The sequence below is a fragment of the Salvelinus namaycush genome, chromosome 42 (assembly GCF_016432855.1).
Source record: "Salvelinus namaycush isolate Seneca chromosome 42, SaNama_1.0, whole genome shotgun sequence".
NCBI lineage: Eukaryota > Metazoa > Chordata > Actinopteri > Salmoniformes > Salmonidae > Salvelinus > Salvelinus namaycush.
The window spans coordinates 19,433,529-19,452,127 of NC_052348.1; the positions used below are offsets into that span (position 1 = coordinate 19,433,529).

At 42.3% G+C, this 18,599-nt stretch overlaps 2 protein-coding genes across 3 annotated transcripts; both read right to left on the reverse strand.

Annotated features, from left to right (window-relative positions):
• Positions 1 to 2,119: 2,119 nt before the first annotated feature.
• Positions 2,120 to 14,530, reverse strand: LOC120034928 (vesicle transport protein SEC20-like). Of its 2 annotated transcripts, XM_038981629.1 has the most exons (6): positions 14,383 to 14,530; positions 14,014 to 14,106; positions 8,099 to 8,190; positions 7,804 to 7,908; positions 7,541 to 7,659; positions 2,120 to 3,524 (listed from the first exon to the last, which is right to left on the reverse strand). In XM_038981629.1, exons 1-6 carry the CDS (start codon positions 14,461 to 14,463, stop codon positions 3,328 to 3,330), a joined length of 687 nt encoding a protein of 228 aa, XP_038837557.1. In that variant the 5' UTR covers positions 14,464 to 14,530; the 3' UTR covers positions 2,120 to 3,327. The 2 variants fall into 2 exon arrangements, with proteins under 2 accessions (XP_038837557.1, XP_038837558.1); XM_038981630.1 differs by lacking the exon at positions 14,014 to 14,106.
• Positions 14,531 to 15,334: 804 nt separating this feature from the next.
• LOC120034929 (V-type proton ATPase subunit e 1-like) lies at positions 15,335 to 18,367 on the reverse strand. Its single transcript, XM_038981631.1, has 4 exons — positions 18,152 to 18,367; positions 17,683 to 17,730; positions 16,197 to 16,322; positions 15,335 to 15,570 (listed from the first exon to the last, which is right to left on the reverse strand). Exons 1-3 carry the CDS (start codon positions 18,298 to 18,300, stop codon positions 16,229 to 16,231), a joined length of 291 nt encoding a protein of 96 aa, XP_038837559.1. The 5' UTR covers positions 18,301 to 18,367; the 3' UTR covers positions 15,335 to 15,570; positions 16,197 to 16,228.
• Positions 18,368 to 18,599: the final 232 nt, after the last annotated feature.

Consider the following 18,599-nt stretch of genomic DNA (forward strand, 5'->3'; position numbering starts at 1 on the left):
GTCCAAATTGTAACTAGGCCACTGAGGAACATTCAATGTCATCTTGGTAAGCAACTCGAGTGTAGATGTGGCCTTATGTTTTAGGTTATTGACCTGCTGAAAGGTGAATTCATCTCCCAGTGTCTGGTGGAAAGCAAACTGAACATGGTTTTCATCTAGGATTTTGCCTGTGCTTAGCTCCATTCCATTCCATCCCCAGTTTTTAACAATTACAAGCATACCCATAACATGATGCAGCCACCACTATGCTTGAAAATATGGAGAGTGGTACTCAGTAATGTGTTGTATTGGATTTGGTGCAAACATAACACTTTGTATTCATTTCTTTGCCGCATTATTTGCAGTATTACTTTAGTGCCTTGTTGCAAATAGAAGACATGTTTTGGAATATTTTTATTCTGTATAGGCTTCCTTCTTTTCACTCTGTCAATACTATTGTGGAGTAACTACAACGTTGTTGATCTGTCCTCAGTTTCCCCTACCACAGACATTAAACTCTGTAACTGTTTGAACGTCACCATTGGCCTCATGGTGAAATCCCTGAGAGGTTTCCTTCCTCTCCGGCAACTGAGTTAGGAAGGAAGCCTCTATCTTTGTAGTGACTGGGTGTATTGATACACCATCCAAAGTGTAATTAATAACTTCACCATAGCCTCCCGGGTGGCGCAGTGGTCTAAGGCCACCGGGAGGCCCATGGGGCGGCGTACAATTGGCCCAGCGTCGTCCGGGTTAGGGAGGGTTTTGCCGGCAGGGATATCCTTGTCTCATCGCGCACTAGCGACTCCTGTGGCGGGCCGGGCGCAGTACACGCTGACCAGGTCGCCAGGTGTACGGTGTTTCCTCCGACACATTGGTGCGGCTGGCTTCCGGGTTGGATGGGCATTGTGTCAAGAAGCAGTGGGACTTGGTTGGGTTGTGTTTCGGAGGACGCATGGCTCTCGACCTTTGCTTCTCCTGAGTCCGTACGGGAGTTGCAGCGATGAGACAAGACTGTAACTAATACCAATTGGACACCACGAAATTGGGGAGAAAAAAGGGGTAAAAAAAATCTATAATTAACTTCACCATGCTCAAAGGGATATTCAATGTCTGCTTTTTTTTACCGATCTACCAATACTGTAGGTGACTTTCTTTGTCATGCACTGGGAAAATGCACTGCTCGACTGTGGGACCTTACAGATAATTATATGTTTGGGCTACAGAGATGAAGTAGTCATTCAAAAAGAGTCCATGCAACTTATGTGACTTAAGCACATTTTTACTCCTGAACTTATTTAGGCTTGACATAACAAAGGGGCTGAATACGGACATTTCAGCTTTTCATTTTTAATGAATTAGTAAACATTTCTAAAAACAAAATTGCACTTTGACATTATGGGGTATTGTGTGTAGGCCAGTGACACAATATATTAGTTTAATCCATTTTAAATTCAGGCTGTAACACAACAAAATGTGGGAAAAAGTCAAGAGGTGTGAAAACTTTCTGAAGGCCCTGTAGCACATTAAAAGCCCTTTAGGCAGCATTGTGTGGGGGAGCTCACTTCCCCCCACTCTGTGGTACTCAGTGTAGAACACAGTTCAGGGCCTGCCACTAAACAGGACCTATTCACATTTCAAGATCATGCACACCTCTCCTCTTGATTGACACTATCACGGTGCTATGTAAGAATAGCTCCATTTGCTTGACATAGAGCTGCTATAAGTGTGCAGCTAAAGGGACGGGATGAGGATTTGGAGGAGCACAAATGGCTGCCACTTTAAAACGAGTAAGAACCGCTTAGCCTTCTCTTAGGTCTATCGACTCTCTCCACACGTATTCACTAACGTGTCTTACTGTAAGAACACTAAAAAAGTTGTATTGTCACATATAGGTGAAGTGAAATGTGTTGTTTTACAGGGTCAGCCATAGTAGTACGGTGTCCCTGCAGCAAATTATGGTTAAGTGCCTTGCTCAAGGGCACATCAACAGATTTTTAATCTTGTCAGCTCGGGTATTCAAACCAGCAACTTTTCGGTTACTGGCCCAATCCTCTAACCACTAGGCTACCTGTACCATCTGTCCCCTCTGATTCAGAGCCAGATATGATCCATAACAACACACACAACTGAGACAACTAGATAGACAAAGTCAGAGGCCTTTATTGGTACACTGAATAGAAACGTCAACATGAAAACAGATTTTTATTTCCCAAATGACATGTGAGACCGTCTTCATGTAGAGGGTAGAGAGGTCATGCAGCTACCAGCCCCCCTCTCCCCACATCCCTTCTCCCCCTCCAAGGTGTTGAAAAGGCAACGTCAGATAACAGGTCCACGCAAATCTTAAAATAACCTCCTCTCATCCTCCACCCCCAGTGGAAAGAAAGGGCGCAGGGACCAGGAGAGTGAAACGGGTCAGAATAATCTGCTTTTCCGGTTCCTATCTGAAGAAAGGCAGAGACGCATGGTTCCTTATCGCTGACAATGTGATTACTGCCACAGCTTTTCAGATTTGTTCTGCCCTGGTGCCTGGGCTGCACAGACTGTACTGTTCCCCCTGCTGCTAGCTTTTCTGCCCTGGTTGGTCAGCACTGTACCCAGTACTGTTCACCCTGCTGCCAGCTACTGGGAGTAGGCCTCACCACTGCTGAGCCAAGTTAGCTAGCTCCATAAGGAAATACTGACAACCAGATGTTAGACCAGAGTCACTGAAACTTGTGTGGGTGATATGTACATCCCACATGTCCACACTGGTGCTTGGGGAAAAATGTTTTTACACAATTTCATAAAGTCAACATTTTATTGTGATAATCTCTTCGAAAACTGATTACGTTACAGAGAATGTGTTACACATTGACATGAACCCCTATACTTTAAATAATACTCCGGCGTAAATGGAATCTCTATTAAATAAGGCTACTGGTAATATCCATTTATTTCTCTTTCAGAGCAGGATATAAATAATTGGACAACAGCTTTAACTTCCTGCAATGGAATAATACATTAACATGATAATCATAACAAGTGGTTACATTAACCATCAAACTTCCCTATAAGGATTGCAACAGCTGATGGCAGTCTGATATTTCCTTCCATGACAGACGCATAGTGTTTAAAATAGGCTTATCCCGGAAGCCATTACTACTGTGTGTGCGCACACGACTTTAAATGTTGATATGGAATTGTATGTGTCCACCTGTGGCAGGTAGGAATGATAAATAAGCAGTATATTCATCTGCCATTACTCATGTCACATGACTCACTTGTCGTAAACGAGCTTATATGATCATAGTTACTCTAATCAAAGTTGCTCTAAAAGCTACTTAGTTTAAGTTAGTTGTGTCTGGTCTAGAGGAAGAAGAAGAATCTCTTCTTGAGGATGTAGAAGACCGTGGCGAGGAAGAGTGCGAGAGCGAGGAAGATGAGCAGTTTGTCAGTGAGCTCCCTGCGGTTGTACTTAGTGATGAGCTTTCTCCCCAGCTGGATGGTTCCGGTCATGGCCTTAAACTCATCGTTGGTCTCCAGGACCGCCTGAGACGACGTTGCTACGGAGGAGAGAGTCCATACTAGGCTTTGGCAAAGACTTTGTGTCTGGACATATCAAATAGCCAACTGTTGAAATGTGTCAGCTGCTTATGTTTGAATTGGAAAAAAGCAACTGAGAAACTGTCCTTGTGTCCTCCAATTTGAGGGCTTTTCAAATCAAAATCAAATCAAATTTTATTGGTCACATACACATGTTCAGCAAATGTTATTGCTGGTATAATGCTTGTGTTTCTAGCTCCAACAGTGCAGTAATATCTAACAATTCACAACAATACACACAAACTTAAAAGTAAAAGAATGGAATTGAGCAATATATACATTTTAGGACGAGCAATGTCGGCGTGGCATTGACTAGAATACAGTAGAATACAGTATATACATATGAAACTCAACTGTCAAATGGCACCAATTGTGCTATTATGTGTTCTTTTTCACGTTATTTGTAACTTATTTTGTACATAATGTTTCTGCAACCATATCTTATCGCAAAAAAAGAGCTTCTGGATATCAGGACAGCGATCACTCACCTCGGATTAGACAAATATTTTTTCTACAACAAAGACGACGCACAGGACATTCTCCAAACACCCCACAGGTCCGACATCCCCGTTATTTGCAAGAGGAAGCGATGCAGGTACAGAGGACAAAGAGCCGGATGCCTGGTCAGGCCCCGGAGAAGGCGACTGGGAAAGCTGCCGTTACCGTCAATACTACTCGCCAACGTGCAATCATTGGACAATAAATTAGACGAGGTACGATCACGAATATCCTACCAACAGGGCATTAAAAAGTGTAATATCCTATGTTTCACGGAATCGTGTCTGAATGACGACATGGATATTCAGCTAGCGGGATATACGCTGCACCGGCAAGAGAGAACAGCACACTCCGGTAAAACGAGGGGGGGGGGGGGGGGGCGGTCTGTGCATATTTGTAAACAACAGCTGGTGCACAAAATCTAAGAAAGTCTCTAGATTTTGCTCGCCTGAAGTAGAGTATATTGGGATAAATTGCAGGCCACACTACTTGCCTAGAGAGTTTTCAGCTATACTTTTCGTGGCTGTTCATTTACCACCACAGACAGATGCTGGCACTAAGACCGCACTCAGTCAGCTGTATAAGGAAATAGGAAACCACTCACCCAAAGGCGGCGCTCCTAGTGGCCGGAGACTTTCATGCAGGGAAACTTAAATCAGTTCTACCAAATTTCTATCGACATGTTAAATGTGCAACCAGAGGGAAAAAAATTCTAGATTACCTGTACTCCACACACAGAGATGCATACAAAGTTCTCCCTCGCCCTTCTTTTGGAAAATCCGACCACAACTCTATCCTCCTGATTCCTGCTTACAAGCAAAAATTAAAGCAGGAAGCACCAGTGACTCAGAATATAAAAAAAGTGGTCAGATGAAGCAGATGCTAAACTACAGGACTGTTTTGCTATCACAGACTGGAACAGGTTCCGGGATTCTTCCGATGGCATTGAGGAGTACACCACATCAGACACTGGCTTTATCAATAAGTGCATCGAGGACGTTGTCCCCACAGTGACTGTACGTACATACCCCAACCAGAAGCCATGGATTACAGGCAACATTCGCACTGAGCGAAAGGGTAGAGCTGCCGCTTTCAAGGTGTGGGACTCTAACCTGGAAGCTTACAAGAAATCCTGCTATGCCCTGCGACAAACCATCAAACAGGCAAAGCGTCAATACAGGGCTAAGATTGAATCATACTACACCGGCTCCGACGCTCATCTTATGTAGCAGGGCTTGCAAACTATTACAGTCTACAAAGGGAAGCACAGCTGCGAGCTGCCCAGTGACACGAGCCTACCAGACAAGCTAAATCACTTCTACGCTCGCTTCGAGGCAAGCAACACTGAGGCATGCATGAGAGCATCAGCTGTTCCGAACGACTGTGTGATCCCGCTTTCCGTAGCCGACGTGAGTAAGACCTTTAAACAGGTCAACATACACAAGGCTGCGGGGCCAGAAGGATTACCAGGACGTTACCATGTGCTGACCAACTGGCAGGTGTCATCACTGACATTTTCAACATGTCCCTGATTGAGTCTGTAATACCAACATGTTTCAAGCAGACCACCATAGTCCCTGTGCCCAAGAACAAAAAAGGCAAACAGCCTAAATGACTACAGACCCGTAGCACTCACATCCGTAGACATGAAGTGCTTTGAAAGGTTGGTAATGGCTCACATCAACACCATTATCTCAGAAACCCTAGACCCACTCCAATTTGCATACCGCCCAAACAGATCCACAGATGACGCAATCTCTCAATCTCTATTGCACTTCACACTGCCCTTTCCCACCTGGACAAGAGGAACACTTATGTGAGAATGCTGTTCATTGACTACAGCTCAGCGTTCAACAACATAGTACCCTCAAAGCTCATCACTAAGCTAAGGATCCTGGGACTAAACACCTCCCTCTGCAAATGGATCCTGGACATCTGGATGGGCCGCCCCCAGGTGGTGAGGGTAGGTAGCAACACATCTGCCACGCTGATCCTCAACACTGGAGCTCCACAGGGGTGCGTGCTCAGTCCCCTCCTGTACTCCCTGGTCACCCACGACTGCATGGCCAGGCACGACTCCAACACCATCATTAAGTTTGCAGACGACACAACAGTGGTAGGCCTGATCACCGACGACGACGAGAAAGCCTATAGGAAGGAGGTCAGAGACCTGGCCGTGTGGTGCCAGAATAACAACCTATCCCTCAACGTAACCAAGACTAAGGAGATGATTGTGGACTAGGAAAAGGAAAAGGAGGACCGAGCACACCCCCATTCTCATCGCCGGGGCTGTAGTGGAGCAGGTTGAGAGCTTCAAGTTCCTCGACAACTTCCTCAACAACAAACTTGAATGGTCCAAACACACCAAGACAGTCGTGAAAGGGGCACGACAAAGCCTATTCCCCCTCAGGAAACTAAAAAGATTTGGCATGGGTCCTGAGATCCTCAAAAGGTTCTACAGCTGCAACATCGAGAGCATCCTTACTGGTTGCATCACTGCCTGGTACGGCAATTGCTCGACCTCTGACCGCAAGGCACTACAGAGGGTAATGCGTATGGCCCAGTACATCACTGGGGCTAAGCTGCCTGCCACCCAGGACCTCTACATCAGGCGGTATCAGAGGAAGGCCCTAAAAAATGTCAAAGACCCCAGCCACCCCAGTCATAGACTGTTCTCTCTACTACCGCATGGCAAGCGGTACCGGAGTGCCAAGTCTAGGACCAAAAGGCTTCTCAACAGTTTTTGACCCCAAGCCATAAGACTCCTTAACAAGTAATCAAATGGCAACCCAGACTATTTTCCCCCCCAACCCCACCCAAACCCTCTTTTTACGCTGCTGCTACTCTCTGTTTATCATATATGCATAGTCACTTTAACCATATCTACATGTACATACTACCTCAATCAGCCCGACTAACCGGTGTCTGTATGTAGCCTCGCTACTTTTATAGCCTCGCTACTGTATATAGCTTGTCTTTTTACTGTTGTTTTATTTCTTTACTTACCTATTGTTCACGTAACACCTTTTTTGCACTATTGGTTAGAGCCTGTAAGTAAGCATTTCACTGTAAGGTCTACTACACCTGTTGTATTCGGCACACATGACAAATAAACTTTGATTTGATTTGATTTCCACCATATTGTTCTCACCAGTGGTGCAGTGGAAGGTAAACACATGCAAACAGCATTTACGCACCTTTTTTATGTTGCTCAAACGTTTACCCACCTATTGCAAAAAAGTGCATTGTAAATATAGGGAGCATTACTTTAATCACTGTGAAAGGCGATCAGCGTTTACCCACTTGTTATCACTACATCACTGCTTCTCACTCATCTAGTTCTTCCAGATGTGTAAACACTGAAAGAAAAGGGAGCTAGGGGACAGGGTCAGGGGCCGAAATTATAAACACTACTGTCCTCTCAGAAACACAGACTACGACATGATTTACACTCTGTACTCTAGGAGGCGCCACTCACCCAGCGTGGTCATGGTTTCCTCGCTCTGCGTCACCTGCTGTGACATCATCCGGCTGATGCTCATCAGGCTCTCAGTGATGTCACTGGATGACTGGGCCAGCCCCTCTTTGGTCACCTTTCTGATTGGAGGAAAAAATAAAGATATTCTAAATCTTCAGAGTAACAGACAACAATAAGACAGAAAGTATAAACACACAGTGAAATAAGGGAACGACAATGAAAGACTACAGAAGAGTATCTAGAAACAGCCAATATCTGTTTACCTATGTCTAAGTTCACTATCTCCTCCATAGAGAAGAGATTCCTTCTCCAGGTTGTCTAGTGACAGTTTACTGGCCAGGTTGGCCTTCCTCCATGCTGTCTGGTTACTGCAGGGATAGGAAACATAGTTTCATTAGGATGCTTGCTTATAGTTTATGCACTAGCACTATATGTAAAAGGTCTATGGAAAACACCAGGAAACCATTCTAATGGAGACATGCATCCTACTAACTACTACAGATTGGATCCAGTACTGAAGAAACAGCAGTAATCCACACTCCTACCATGCTCTCTTACCTGACCATCTGCTTGCGGTGTCTGTCCACCTCACTGAGTAGCGCCAACTTGTCTGACTCCTTGTCCTGCTCCCTCCCCATCTGATCTAGGTCCTGTCAAACAGTGATAATTTCGTCAACAATAACTATGACGAAAAATACTCGTCAAGTACCTATTTTCCCTGACTAAAACTATGACGATTACGAGACGCCCTGGGGAAAAAAACATAACTATTACAAATTACTTTTCATTTTAGTCGACGAAAATGTGACGGGACGAGAATTCCATGTGAGATTAATCAACATTTAATATAACATGAAGCTCATTTTCATCCATTTTGTCCAATCCTACACATGCATGCAGAATATTTCATGCAATCCTCTCATTGGCAGAATTGACATCTTTCAGTTGGTCTGATTGTGCGGAGTTGATCTGCTCTCTCACACAGTTCCCAGGCGGTCTCCTCAGTCACTCCTCAATCTTCTGAATGGATGCGAAGCCAGGACAATGGACTTGTAACTAACCTCAACTATAAAAATGTTTTACTCTCGCACTCTTACTTTCAAGGCTATTTTTGCTTTGATCACATCAGAAGCTCTATTTTCTCATGTGCGCTGTTACTCATTAATCTGTGTTGCCGCTCTCCCGCCGAAGACGCGATTTGCGGTTGCTTTTTTCCTACACGAAAACTAATGCTATTTGTTGAATATTAGAAGTACATTAATACTTCTGTCATTTTTGTAAAGCTCATATCCCCTTTTCAATGAAACCACTTAGGGTTGAAGTCGGACGTTTACATACACCTTAGCAAATTACATTTCACAATTCCTGACATTTAATCCTAGCAAAAATTCCCTGTTTTAGGTCAGTTGGGATCACCACTTTATTTTAAGAATGTGAAATGTCAGAATAATAGTAGAGAGAATGATTTATTTAAGCTTTTATTTCTATCATCACACTCCCAGTGGGTCAGAAGTTTACATACACTCAATTAGTATTTGGTAGCATTGCTTTTAAATTGTTTAGCTTGGGTCAAACGTTTAATGTAGCCTTCCACAAGCTTCCCACAATAAATTGGGTGAATTTTGGCCCATTCCTCCTAACAGAGCTGGTGTAACTGAGTCAGGTTTGTAGGCCTCCTTGCTCACACACGCTTTTTCAGTTCTGTCCACAACATTTCTATAGGATTGAGGTCAGGGCTTTGTGATGGCCACTCCAATACATTGACTTTGTTGTCCTTAAGCCATTTTGCCACAACTTTGGAAGTATGCTTGGGGTCATTGTCCATTTGGAAGACCCATTTGCAACCAAGCTTTATCTTCCTGACTGATGTCTTGAGATGTTGCTTCAATATATCCACATAATTTTCCTTCCTCACGATGCCATTGATTTTGTGAAGTGCACCAGTCCCTCCTGCAGCAAAGCACCCCCACAACATGATCCTGCCACCCACGTGCTTCACGGTTGGGATGTGGTTCTTCGGCTTGCAAGCCTCCCCCTTTTCCTCCAAATATAACAATGGTCATTATGGCCAAACAGTTCTATTTTTGTTTCATCAGACCAGAGGACATTTCTACAAAAAGTATGATCTTTGTCCCCATTGGCGGGTGCAAACCGTAGTCTGGCTTTTTTATGACGGTTTTGGAGCAGTGGCTTCTTCCTTGCTGAGCGGCCTTTCAGGTTATGTCGATATAGGACACGTTTTACTGTGGATATAGATACTTTTGTACCCGTTTCCTCCAGCATCTTCACATGGTCCTTTGCTGTTGTTCTGTGATTGATTCGCACTTTTCGCAGCAAAGTATGTTCATCTCTAGGAGACAGAATGCGTATCCTTCCTGAGCGGTATGAAGGCTGCGTGGTCCCATGGTGTTTATACTTGCGTACTATTGTTTGTACAGATGAACGTGGTACCTTCAGGTGTTTGGAAATTGCTCCCAAGGATGAATAAGAATAGTGGAGGTCTACAATTTGTTTTCTGAGGTCTTGGCTGATTTATTTTCATTTTCCCATGATGTCAAGCAAAGAGGCCTTGAAATACATCCACAGATACACTTCAAATTGACTCAAATTATGTCAATTAGCCTATCAGAAGCTTCTAAAGCCATGACATAATTTTCTGGAATTTTCCAAGCTGTTTAAAGGCACAGTCAACTTAGTGTATGTAAACTTCTGACCCACTGGAATTGTGATACAGTGAATTATAAAAGTTAAATAATCTGTAAACAATTGTTGGAAAATTGTTGGAAAAATTACTTGTGTCATGCACAAAGTAGATGTCCTAACCGACTTGCCAAAACTATAGTTTGTTAACAGACATTTGTGGAGTGGTTGAAAAACGAGTTTTAATGACTCCAACCTAAGTGTATGTATTTGGGTTAATTGGTCAGCACTAATATTTGGCTTTGCCTTTTAGGTTATTATCCTGCTGAAAGGTGGATTTGTCTACCAGTGTCTGTTGGAAAGCAGACTGAACCAGGTTTTCCTCTAGGACCTTATTTGCCTGTGCTTAGCTCTACCCTTTATTTTTCTACAAAAAAACCTCGCTTGTCCTTGCTATTGCTGTTGGGGTGACAATATTACCGCCACACCGGAAGTCATGACTGCAGTAAAATGCCACATGACAGTCGAATCACGGTGATCTCCTTTTATGCACTCTGGACATGCTTTGGTAGTACCGAACATGCTAACTACCATCCGATCACTAACGACCTGGTAGTCAGGGCTCTATTGTCCCGCTAACTCCTCTGACAATGAAAATATGATCGAAAATCACATCAATCACTTGTCATCAAATCAGTAGACTTATTATACTTTCAAAACGAACGTCACTGTGATGATCAATTTGAAGAAAGCTGTTCCACAGCAGGTTGAAACAGTGTACAACGTGGCCGTTGTGGATGTTGTTTAACCACTGTTTGATCTCACTGCGCGAAAGGTGATATTCCGCCCAAACGCTGTATGTCATCGGCGCTCCAACCTTGTTCCTGTAGCTAACCAGTGCTTAATTTTGGAAACCAAGTTTGTTTGGGAACATCGATGGTAACATGTTTTCGCAACGAAACATATTTCACTAAACTGTTGACAGCCTGTCTACGAAACCTAGAAAGGAATAAAGGAGAGAGAGGAGGAAACGCATGGTGGTGAGATATTCTGTATAGCTAAATGTAATGTGTCACTCAATTAATTATGAAAATATAAAACATTCCCTATTCCTAGGCTATTCAAATTCAAATACAAATTCGCTAATTGTAAGCTAAGTGTAAGCAGCCCTGCACAATCAATGAACCAACAGCATCGCCTAGGGCTCTATGTTCTCTCCCAGACTCATGGATATACATGTTGGAGAGTAGAATAAGGTAACCAGTCCATCCAGTATGCATAATAATACAGCCCACACTCAAAGACGGTTACTCTAATTTGTTTAATTTTGGAGAACAGGCTAGACCAATTATGTACCAAAGATCTTAAATCAGTTTTGTTTGATGTTTTTCTGCCATGAGTAATATGCAGTAGGCTATGTATTGTATAAGGGCACAATCATAGTGTTAATTCAGTTTTTTGGGCTCATAAGCCTATGCATAAACTCTAATATGCGTCTGGGTGTTTTGAATAAATCATCACCTTCGAAAGCGTTGTCCGTTTCGTTCTGTTAGGCTTTAATGCGTGGAGTGAAATAAGTCTTCTTATATTTATTTCTCAACTGCTCATATTAAGCACGTGCTCTGCTATAAAACCCAAGCAGACTACAAAACAGACCGGCGGGAAAGCGCTTGGCCTCCATTCGCTATTCCGAGTGAATACAGATGACATGTATTTTTTCCCCTGCTCATTTTATAATGAATGGTGCATTCTAAATCGAAACTAATTGTACCTACTGTATTTGTAAAGACAAGATTAAATAGAGAATTGTCTGATGTGAAAATATGATCACTTGATGAGAGAACATCTATGCAGCCTGAGGCAAGGAACCCGAGCGCAAGCTTTTTTTTGCTACTTTCTCAAATCATCACAAGCCTATAGTCGCACCACGCAACCCACATATGTTTTGATTTCTAACACATTCTAATGTTTGTATCATTCACAACACAAGTTGCCAATTAACTCTAAATCTAGCATATAGGACCTGTTCCTAATGATCATTTTTACGCTCAACATAGCCACTTCATACGCGCACTTGCTCTGGAATGGGAAGAATATAATTTATATTTTATTAATCGAAGCTCAATTATATTATTTTTACTATAAAATCATATACAATAATTTTACGGGACTTATAAGCATATCTTGTCAGCTAAATGAACAAGCCTACAGCCTATGGCATGGAGTTTATAGCCAGATAACATAGGCCTACAGTAGACCAACTCATATTCTGTTCTTCTGAAATACTTTTTCTTCATATCATGTTTCTTTAGACTTGACAAAATTTAATAGTGTATTTATTGTGATGATGTATATTACATTTATTAGATTTTTTAAAATGTAGATGTTCCAAAGGCTTGCATCAGTGGTATGAGTGGTGTCCTGGAGATGCTAAACGTGTTGATGTTAATTAAACGCTGCAACTGTTTTAAAGTCACCATTAGCCTCATGGTGAAATCACTGAGTGGTTTCCTTCCTCTCCGTCAACTGAGTTTGGAAGGACGCCTGTATCGTTGTAGTGACAGGGTGGTTGATACACCATCCAAAATGTAATGAACTTCACCATGCTTAAATGGCGATTCAATGTCCACTTTTTTTCCCTTCAATTTTACACTCAACCAACCTTACAGATAGATAATTGTATATGTGTGGGGTACAGAGATGGGTTAGTTGTTCAAAAATCATGTTAAACGCCATTATTGCACACAGCGTGAGTACATGCAACTTATCACTTAAGCAAATTTTTATTCCTGAAATGATTTGGGCTTGCCATAACAAAGGGGTTGAACACTTATTGACTCAAGACATTTCAGCATTTTGTTTTTTTATTACCGTGTAAACATTTCTAAAAACATGATTCCACTTTGACATTATGGTGTAGATCAGTGACACAACATCTACATTTAATGAATGTTAAATTCAGGTTGTAAAACAAGGAAATATTTCCTGAAGGCACTGTATCTAGCAGTGGCCATCTGGCTAGTATCAAAAAGGGCTTTCTACAAAATAGCAACATCAGCGCCAAAGATTTGTATTGTTACATCTGTGTCAGCAGAGATAGTTTGGAATCTAGACCATAAGCAATATGCACAGATATGCATTTCCAAACAACGCTACTGCCACCTTCTGGTTTGGAGTATTATAACAAGGCTGAGTAGATGACGTCTTCCAAGGTCTTTGCTGTGTGAACCTTTAGAAAATATTGACTGTTGACACTGTTCAGAGGTGCTATGTACTGTCGGCAGGCAAACGTTTGACAATCCTACCGGTGTGTCTGAGCTTTTAAAGTTGGATTTATTTGGATAGTCCATCTGTAGATGCTCTACAGACTATATAATAACCCTAAACGTAAATCTTAACCTTATTCTAAACCTAAGCAAGCAGTTGCTTATCAACCTATAGTTTGTTGATAGTATGACCACCTGTAGAGCAAATCCAGACAATCCAAATAAACTGACCGAAATTACTAAAATCTTATTACGACTAAAATGTATTTTAAAGACAAACTAAGACTAAAACTAAAATTGCTGCCAATATTAACACCACTGTCAAACACTCAGTTATGTGTCCTACAACTAACATTGATGGATACAGCTCAATATGAACTGATGTATCCAAGGTTTGAATCTCAATAGTCTTAAGAGGCTTCCTCAGTCTCCCCTCAACATTTCTGATAGATCTGGACAGGTGAAATCTCCACCAGGCAGTTGAAGGACAGGAAATGAGGAATGAAGGCTATTTGTTTTTTAGAACATAGAAATGTATTTGAGACAGGAGGATTAACTGTCTCTTACCTGAATCCGTAGCCTAAGGTTGTTGAATTTTGCTTTCACTTTGGCATTCAACTCTGTCAGCTTGACGTGTGGTCCTATACACTCATTGACATCCTAATGTCAATGAGTAAATGAGAGATATAGATAAAATCAGACAAATGGCTTTTGTCATATATCCAAAGGTTCAAAAAGACGATCAGTCCAAATCTATTCAGACTCCCGGCCATTGTACCAAAATGGGTCAGTGGCAAACTCGACAAAAAAAATATCAAATAGCCCAACCAGCTGCGACAGAAAATAAGGTTATTCTCCACAATGAGTACATGACAACATACAATATCGTTACATTATATGGTATAGAAGAATAACCTACTGAATCAATATTCATACCTGCACGAGGGCTTTTATTTCCAAGTCATATTTGATGATTTCTTGCTCGCATATTCGGACGTGGACATCCGAGGACGCCATGTTTGACAACAAACTCGTCTACGGCAAATCGCGAGGAGTAACTGAATTGACTTTCCCATAGTTCGTAAAAGTGGCGCGTCTCTTTACTTGCACAGCAAAGAGGGCATTTCGGTCGTGAGCAACAACAACCGGTTTAACAAAGCAAAAACATGTAAATCAATACGTGGATTGATTGATGGCGTTTAATATCTAACATTTCTAAGGACAATAATGAATGCCATCACACAGACACAATAAAGAACACATGGAATAAAAAAAAAGAGGCTGCATTACATGCAACATACATATTAATTTATGGGGTACGGAGTCCAATAATGGACTAAAGGAGCCTAATGGCACTGTTTAGAGGGGAATTAGCTCTGGCAGCCAAAACAGCCAAATACTCCATCTAAACATGAATCGATTCTCCATTGTGGTACAGTTCTAGACAAGCCCTCTACTTTCAAACCACATCAAAATAATTTCAAAAATGCAAAACATATACTTACTGCACTGATTTAACACAGTTGCATCTGACAGTATCTTTCAGTGACACATTTGCGGCGTCTTTCTTCCGTTTACACACAGGTGTTTGGAGACACAATCACAGGTAGCTAATTAGCATGTAGTCGCTTCTCTCTTCCTGTCTTTTTTCCCATAAACAAAACGCTGTAACATGGAAAAATGGCAGTGTGGGAACCCTAACCTATAAAAGTGATGCGTGTTAACGTTTAGAGCAACAAAACTCCCATGGCCAGAAGATACTATCGTCAATAAGCGCGAAAGGTAGTTAGCATCTATAAATGGACTAGGTTACCTAGCAACATGCCTTGACAAGATCATATATCAATGTTAGAGAATCAACATGTCATACAGCACATCACACAGAACATACCATACAAATCAAAGGTTGATACTTTATTCTTAAAGCACTAAAGAGGATTTCTCTAGGAAAGTCCTTTTGGGGATCCGTTTGTACAAATCATCTTTGCAGGCATCTCTCCACTCTCACTAAGGTCAGGTGTCAAAGGCTGGGTTAAGGCTTAAGCTGTACAAGAATGGTTCCCTTTGTGAGGAGGTGATCGAGTGAGGGCTTCATTGGTGTACAGCAGTGAGTCAGGTCCTCCCCTGCAGAGAACAAACAGAGACAATTGTTCACGTGAAAGTTAATTCTTTCTTGCTTTTTCATTTCGGCCGTTGCTTTCAGATCAGTGCAGATGAAGGAAAGGAGGTAAGGAGATGTTTTCATAATAAGTACAGTTTAAAATAGATAAAGAGGAAGCCACGACTACAGGCTATTGACAGAACGGTTTATTTCTTAAATTTATTGATTTAATCTAGTGGCCTACACATTTGCAGCTAAAAGGATGAATCGCAGTATAGACTTAAAAGATAAAATAAATTGAGTGATGATATGGACCTCAGGTGTATCTGACTGGGTTAACCTGTAGTCGGAGGGGCCGAGGGCTGGTAGACTCAGACTAGGGCCAGTGGGTTTACGTGTAGTAGGAGAGGGGCCGAGCGCTGGTAGACTAGGGCCAGTGGGTTTACCTGTAGTAGGAGAGGGGTTGAGGACTGGTAGACTAGGGCCAGTGGGTTACCTGTAGTAGGAGAGAGGCCGAGCGCTGGTAGACTAGGGCCAGTGGGTTTACCTGTAGTAGGAGAGAGGCCGAGCGCTGGTAGACTAGGGCCAGTGGGTTTACCTGTAGTAGGAGAGAGGCCGAGCGCTGGTAGACTAGGGCCAGTGGGTTTACCTGTAGTAGGAGAGGACTGGTAGACTGGTTGACTAGGGCCAGTGGTAGTACATGTACCAGATGGTATCGTTCTTTAGAGATGGTCCAAACAGAGGGTTGAGCTGGGCCAGGATCGCTATCAGCCAGCTGAAAACATACAACACATACTAATGATTACACAACTACACATCTCTGTCATGGCTTCTGTCATGTGTAATGGCTTTGTTTGTGCTCCCCAGGAAGAATAACAGCATCTAAGGCATCTGATGGGGGATCTAAATGAAGAATAAAGATACTTGTGCATGTCTTTCACTTTTAGACATTCCTGTTCTACCCTATAGTAATGGACGAACATGACAGCAGGGTCAGCTAGAATAGAGGAAACCAACTAAGCGCTCAGTACAGCAGACTGAAGGAGACAATATAGCACACTAGTTTCTTCCCTCAGCTGCTGTGGAGACTATCCCCATCACATGGACTGCACTGGCCCCTGGTGGAGATATGGCAAAGTAACACGACATGGTTATCCGCTCGCCTGACAACTTTGAAAGCTAAATAAATAACTATGAAATGAAATGGCATCTCAGGACTAACAGGTTATATTGAATGGGATCATTACCTACCGTACAAGCAACAGGTGTACTCTGGGATCCTTACCTACAATACTCTGGGGGTCATTAACCACAATACTCTGGGGGTCATTAACCACAATACTCTGGGGGTCATTAACCACAATACTCTGGGGGTCATTAACCACAATACTCTGGGGGTCATTAACCACAATACTCTGGGGGTCATTAACCACAATACTCTGGGGGTCATTAACCACAATACTCTGGGGGTCATTAACCACAATACTCTGGGGGTCATTAACCACAATACTCTAGGGTCATTAACCACAATACTCTATGGTCATTAACTACAATACTCTAAGGTCATTAACTACCGTACAAGCAACAGGTGTACTCTAGGCCTACACTTATTTTCTCTATCGGCAAAACCGACCATGATGAACTTTGAGCGTGTCTACATCTGTGACAGACTGGTAAGCACTATGTATTGACGTTGGGACATTGAAATCAAGCTGCAGTTGGCCCAATCAATGAGTATGGAGAATAACCTACGGGTAAAGTGTTCTCTCTCTCTGTGTCTATGTGGGACATATGCATAGCACATAACTATCTCCAAATATAAGCTAATAGTCCTGTTTCACACTTTCATGGAAAGCAACTTAGCTAGGCCTAACATTATGCATGATGCGAGACTCAAACACACAACACTGGGGTGTAATCATTACCAGTTTCTAGTCAACAAATTCAGGTAGGTCCCACACAGTTTTGTTCCGTTTGCTCTGTTAGATTCATAAACGGTAAACGGTTTCCGTAATGAATACACCCCTGATGTTGCCCGCCTGCAACTTGATCCAACCAACTGAGCCAAATTAATATAAGAGCCCTCAGTGATACTGTGAAATATTCTGCTACATTCCTGTGAGGACTATACTTACAACAGGTAGCAGCAGACAGCAGTTAGCACCAACATGGTAACTATCACTCTGTGGAGGGGGGAAAGAGGCATTATTCCACTGGGCCAAAACATTATTACAAAGCAGTAACAAGACATTAGGCTATACATTTGTACCCCTACAAAAAACATTACTCATATCTATGGTTTATTATGACAAGTGCTCATTTCTCAGATGTACTACTAGACCTAGTTCATGCAGATAGGGCTTCATCATGCCAACTTGAGTCACTAGACATGGACTGGGGAAGTTCCAAAATGACATCTTGATTTGTCTGTATTCCATTACATTTTTATCCAACAAGGACAAAGAAGTTTCAAAACATTGTCAAATGTTAAAGTTTATTCTAGTTAAAACTAGAGTTTACTACTAACTTTTCTAGTTAGCAACATGTAAGTTAGCTAGATAACGTTAGTGTTTTTCTATCATGTTAGCTAGCTAATTTACTTACCCTCTGTTCGGTCCTTTGGGGATAAACCACGGCACAACTCCACCAATAATCCCCCAAAACAGAGTCATTACCGACATGGGAATTACAAAACTAAGCGCCGCCATGTCTGGCTTTGGAAATAGTTTTAAAAGTAGAAAAAGTAAACGCATACACTTGGCAACGCTACTCAACGCCGAAATAGCGAACTGTTGCCAGACCCCCGGACTAGGAAGTATGGATCACATGATGTCGCCACAGTAAACTGGGCGTGTAGCGGTACCAAAAGTGTTTCATAAACTGATCCTAGACCAGTGTTTTATACAGGAAACTTGATCCTATGGGAACATTTTCTTTTTGTAGGGTTTTTGGATAAACGCCGAAAATAAAGTCTGTGGTAACACAGGTTTAGGAGATCTTATACATTTTGTTCTATGAGATTGGCGTCATCACCTAACGTTACTTTTTGTGA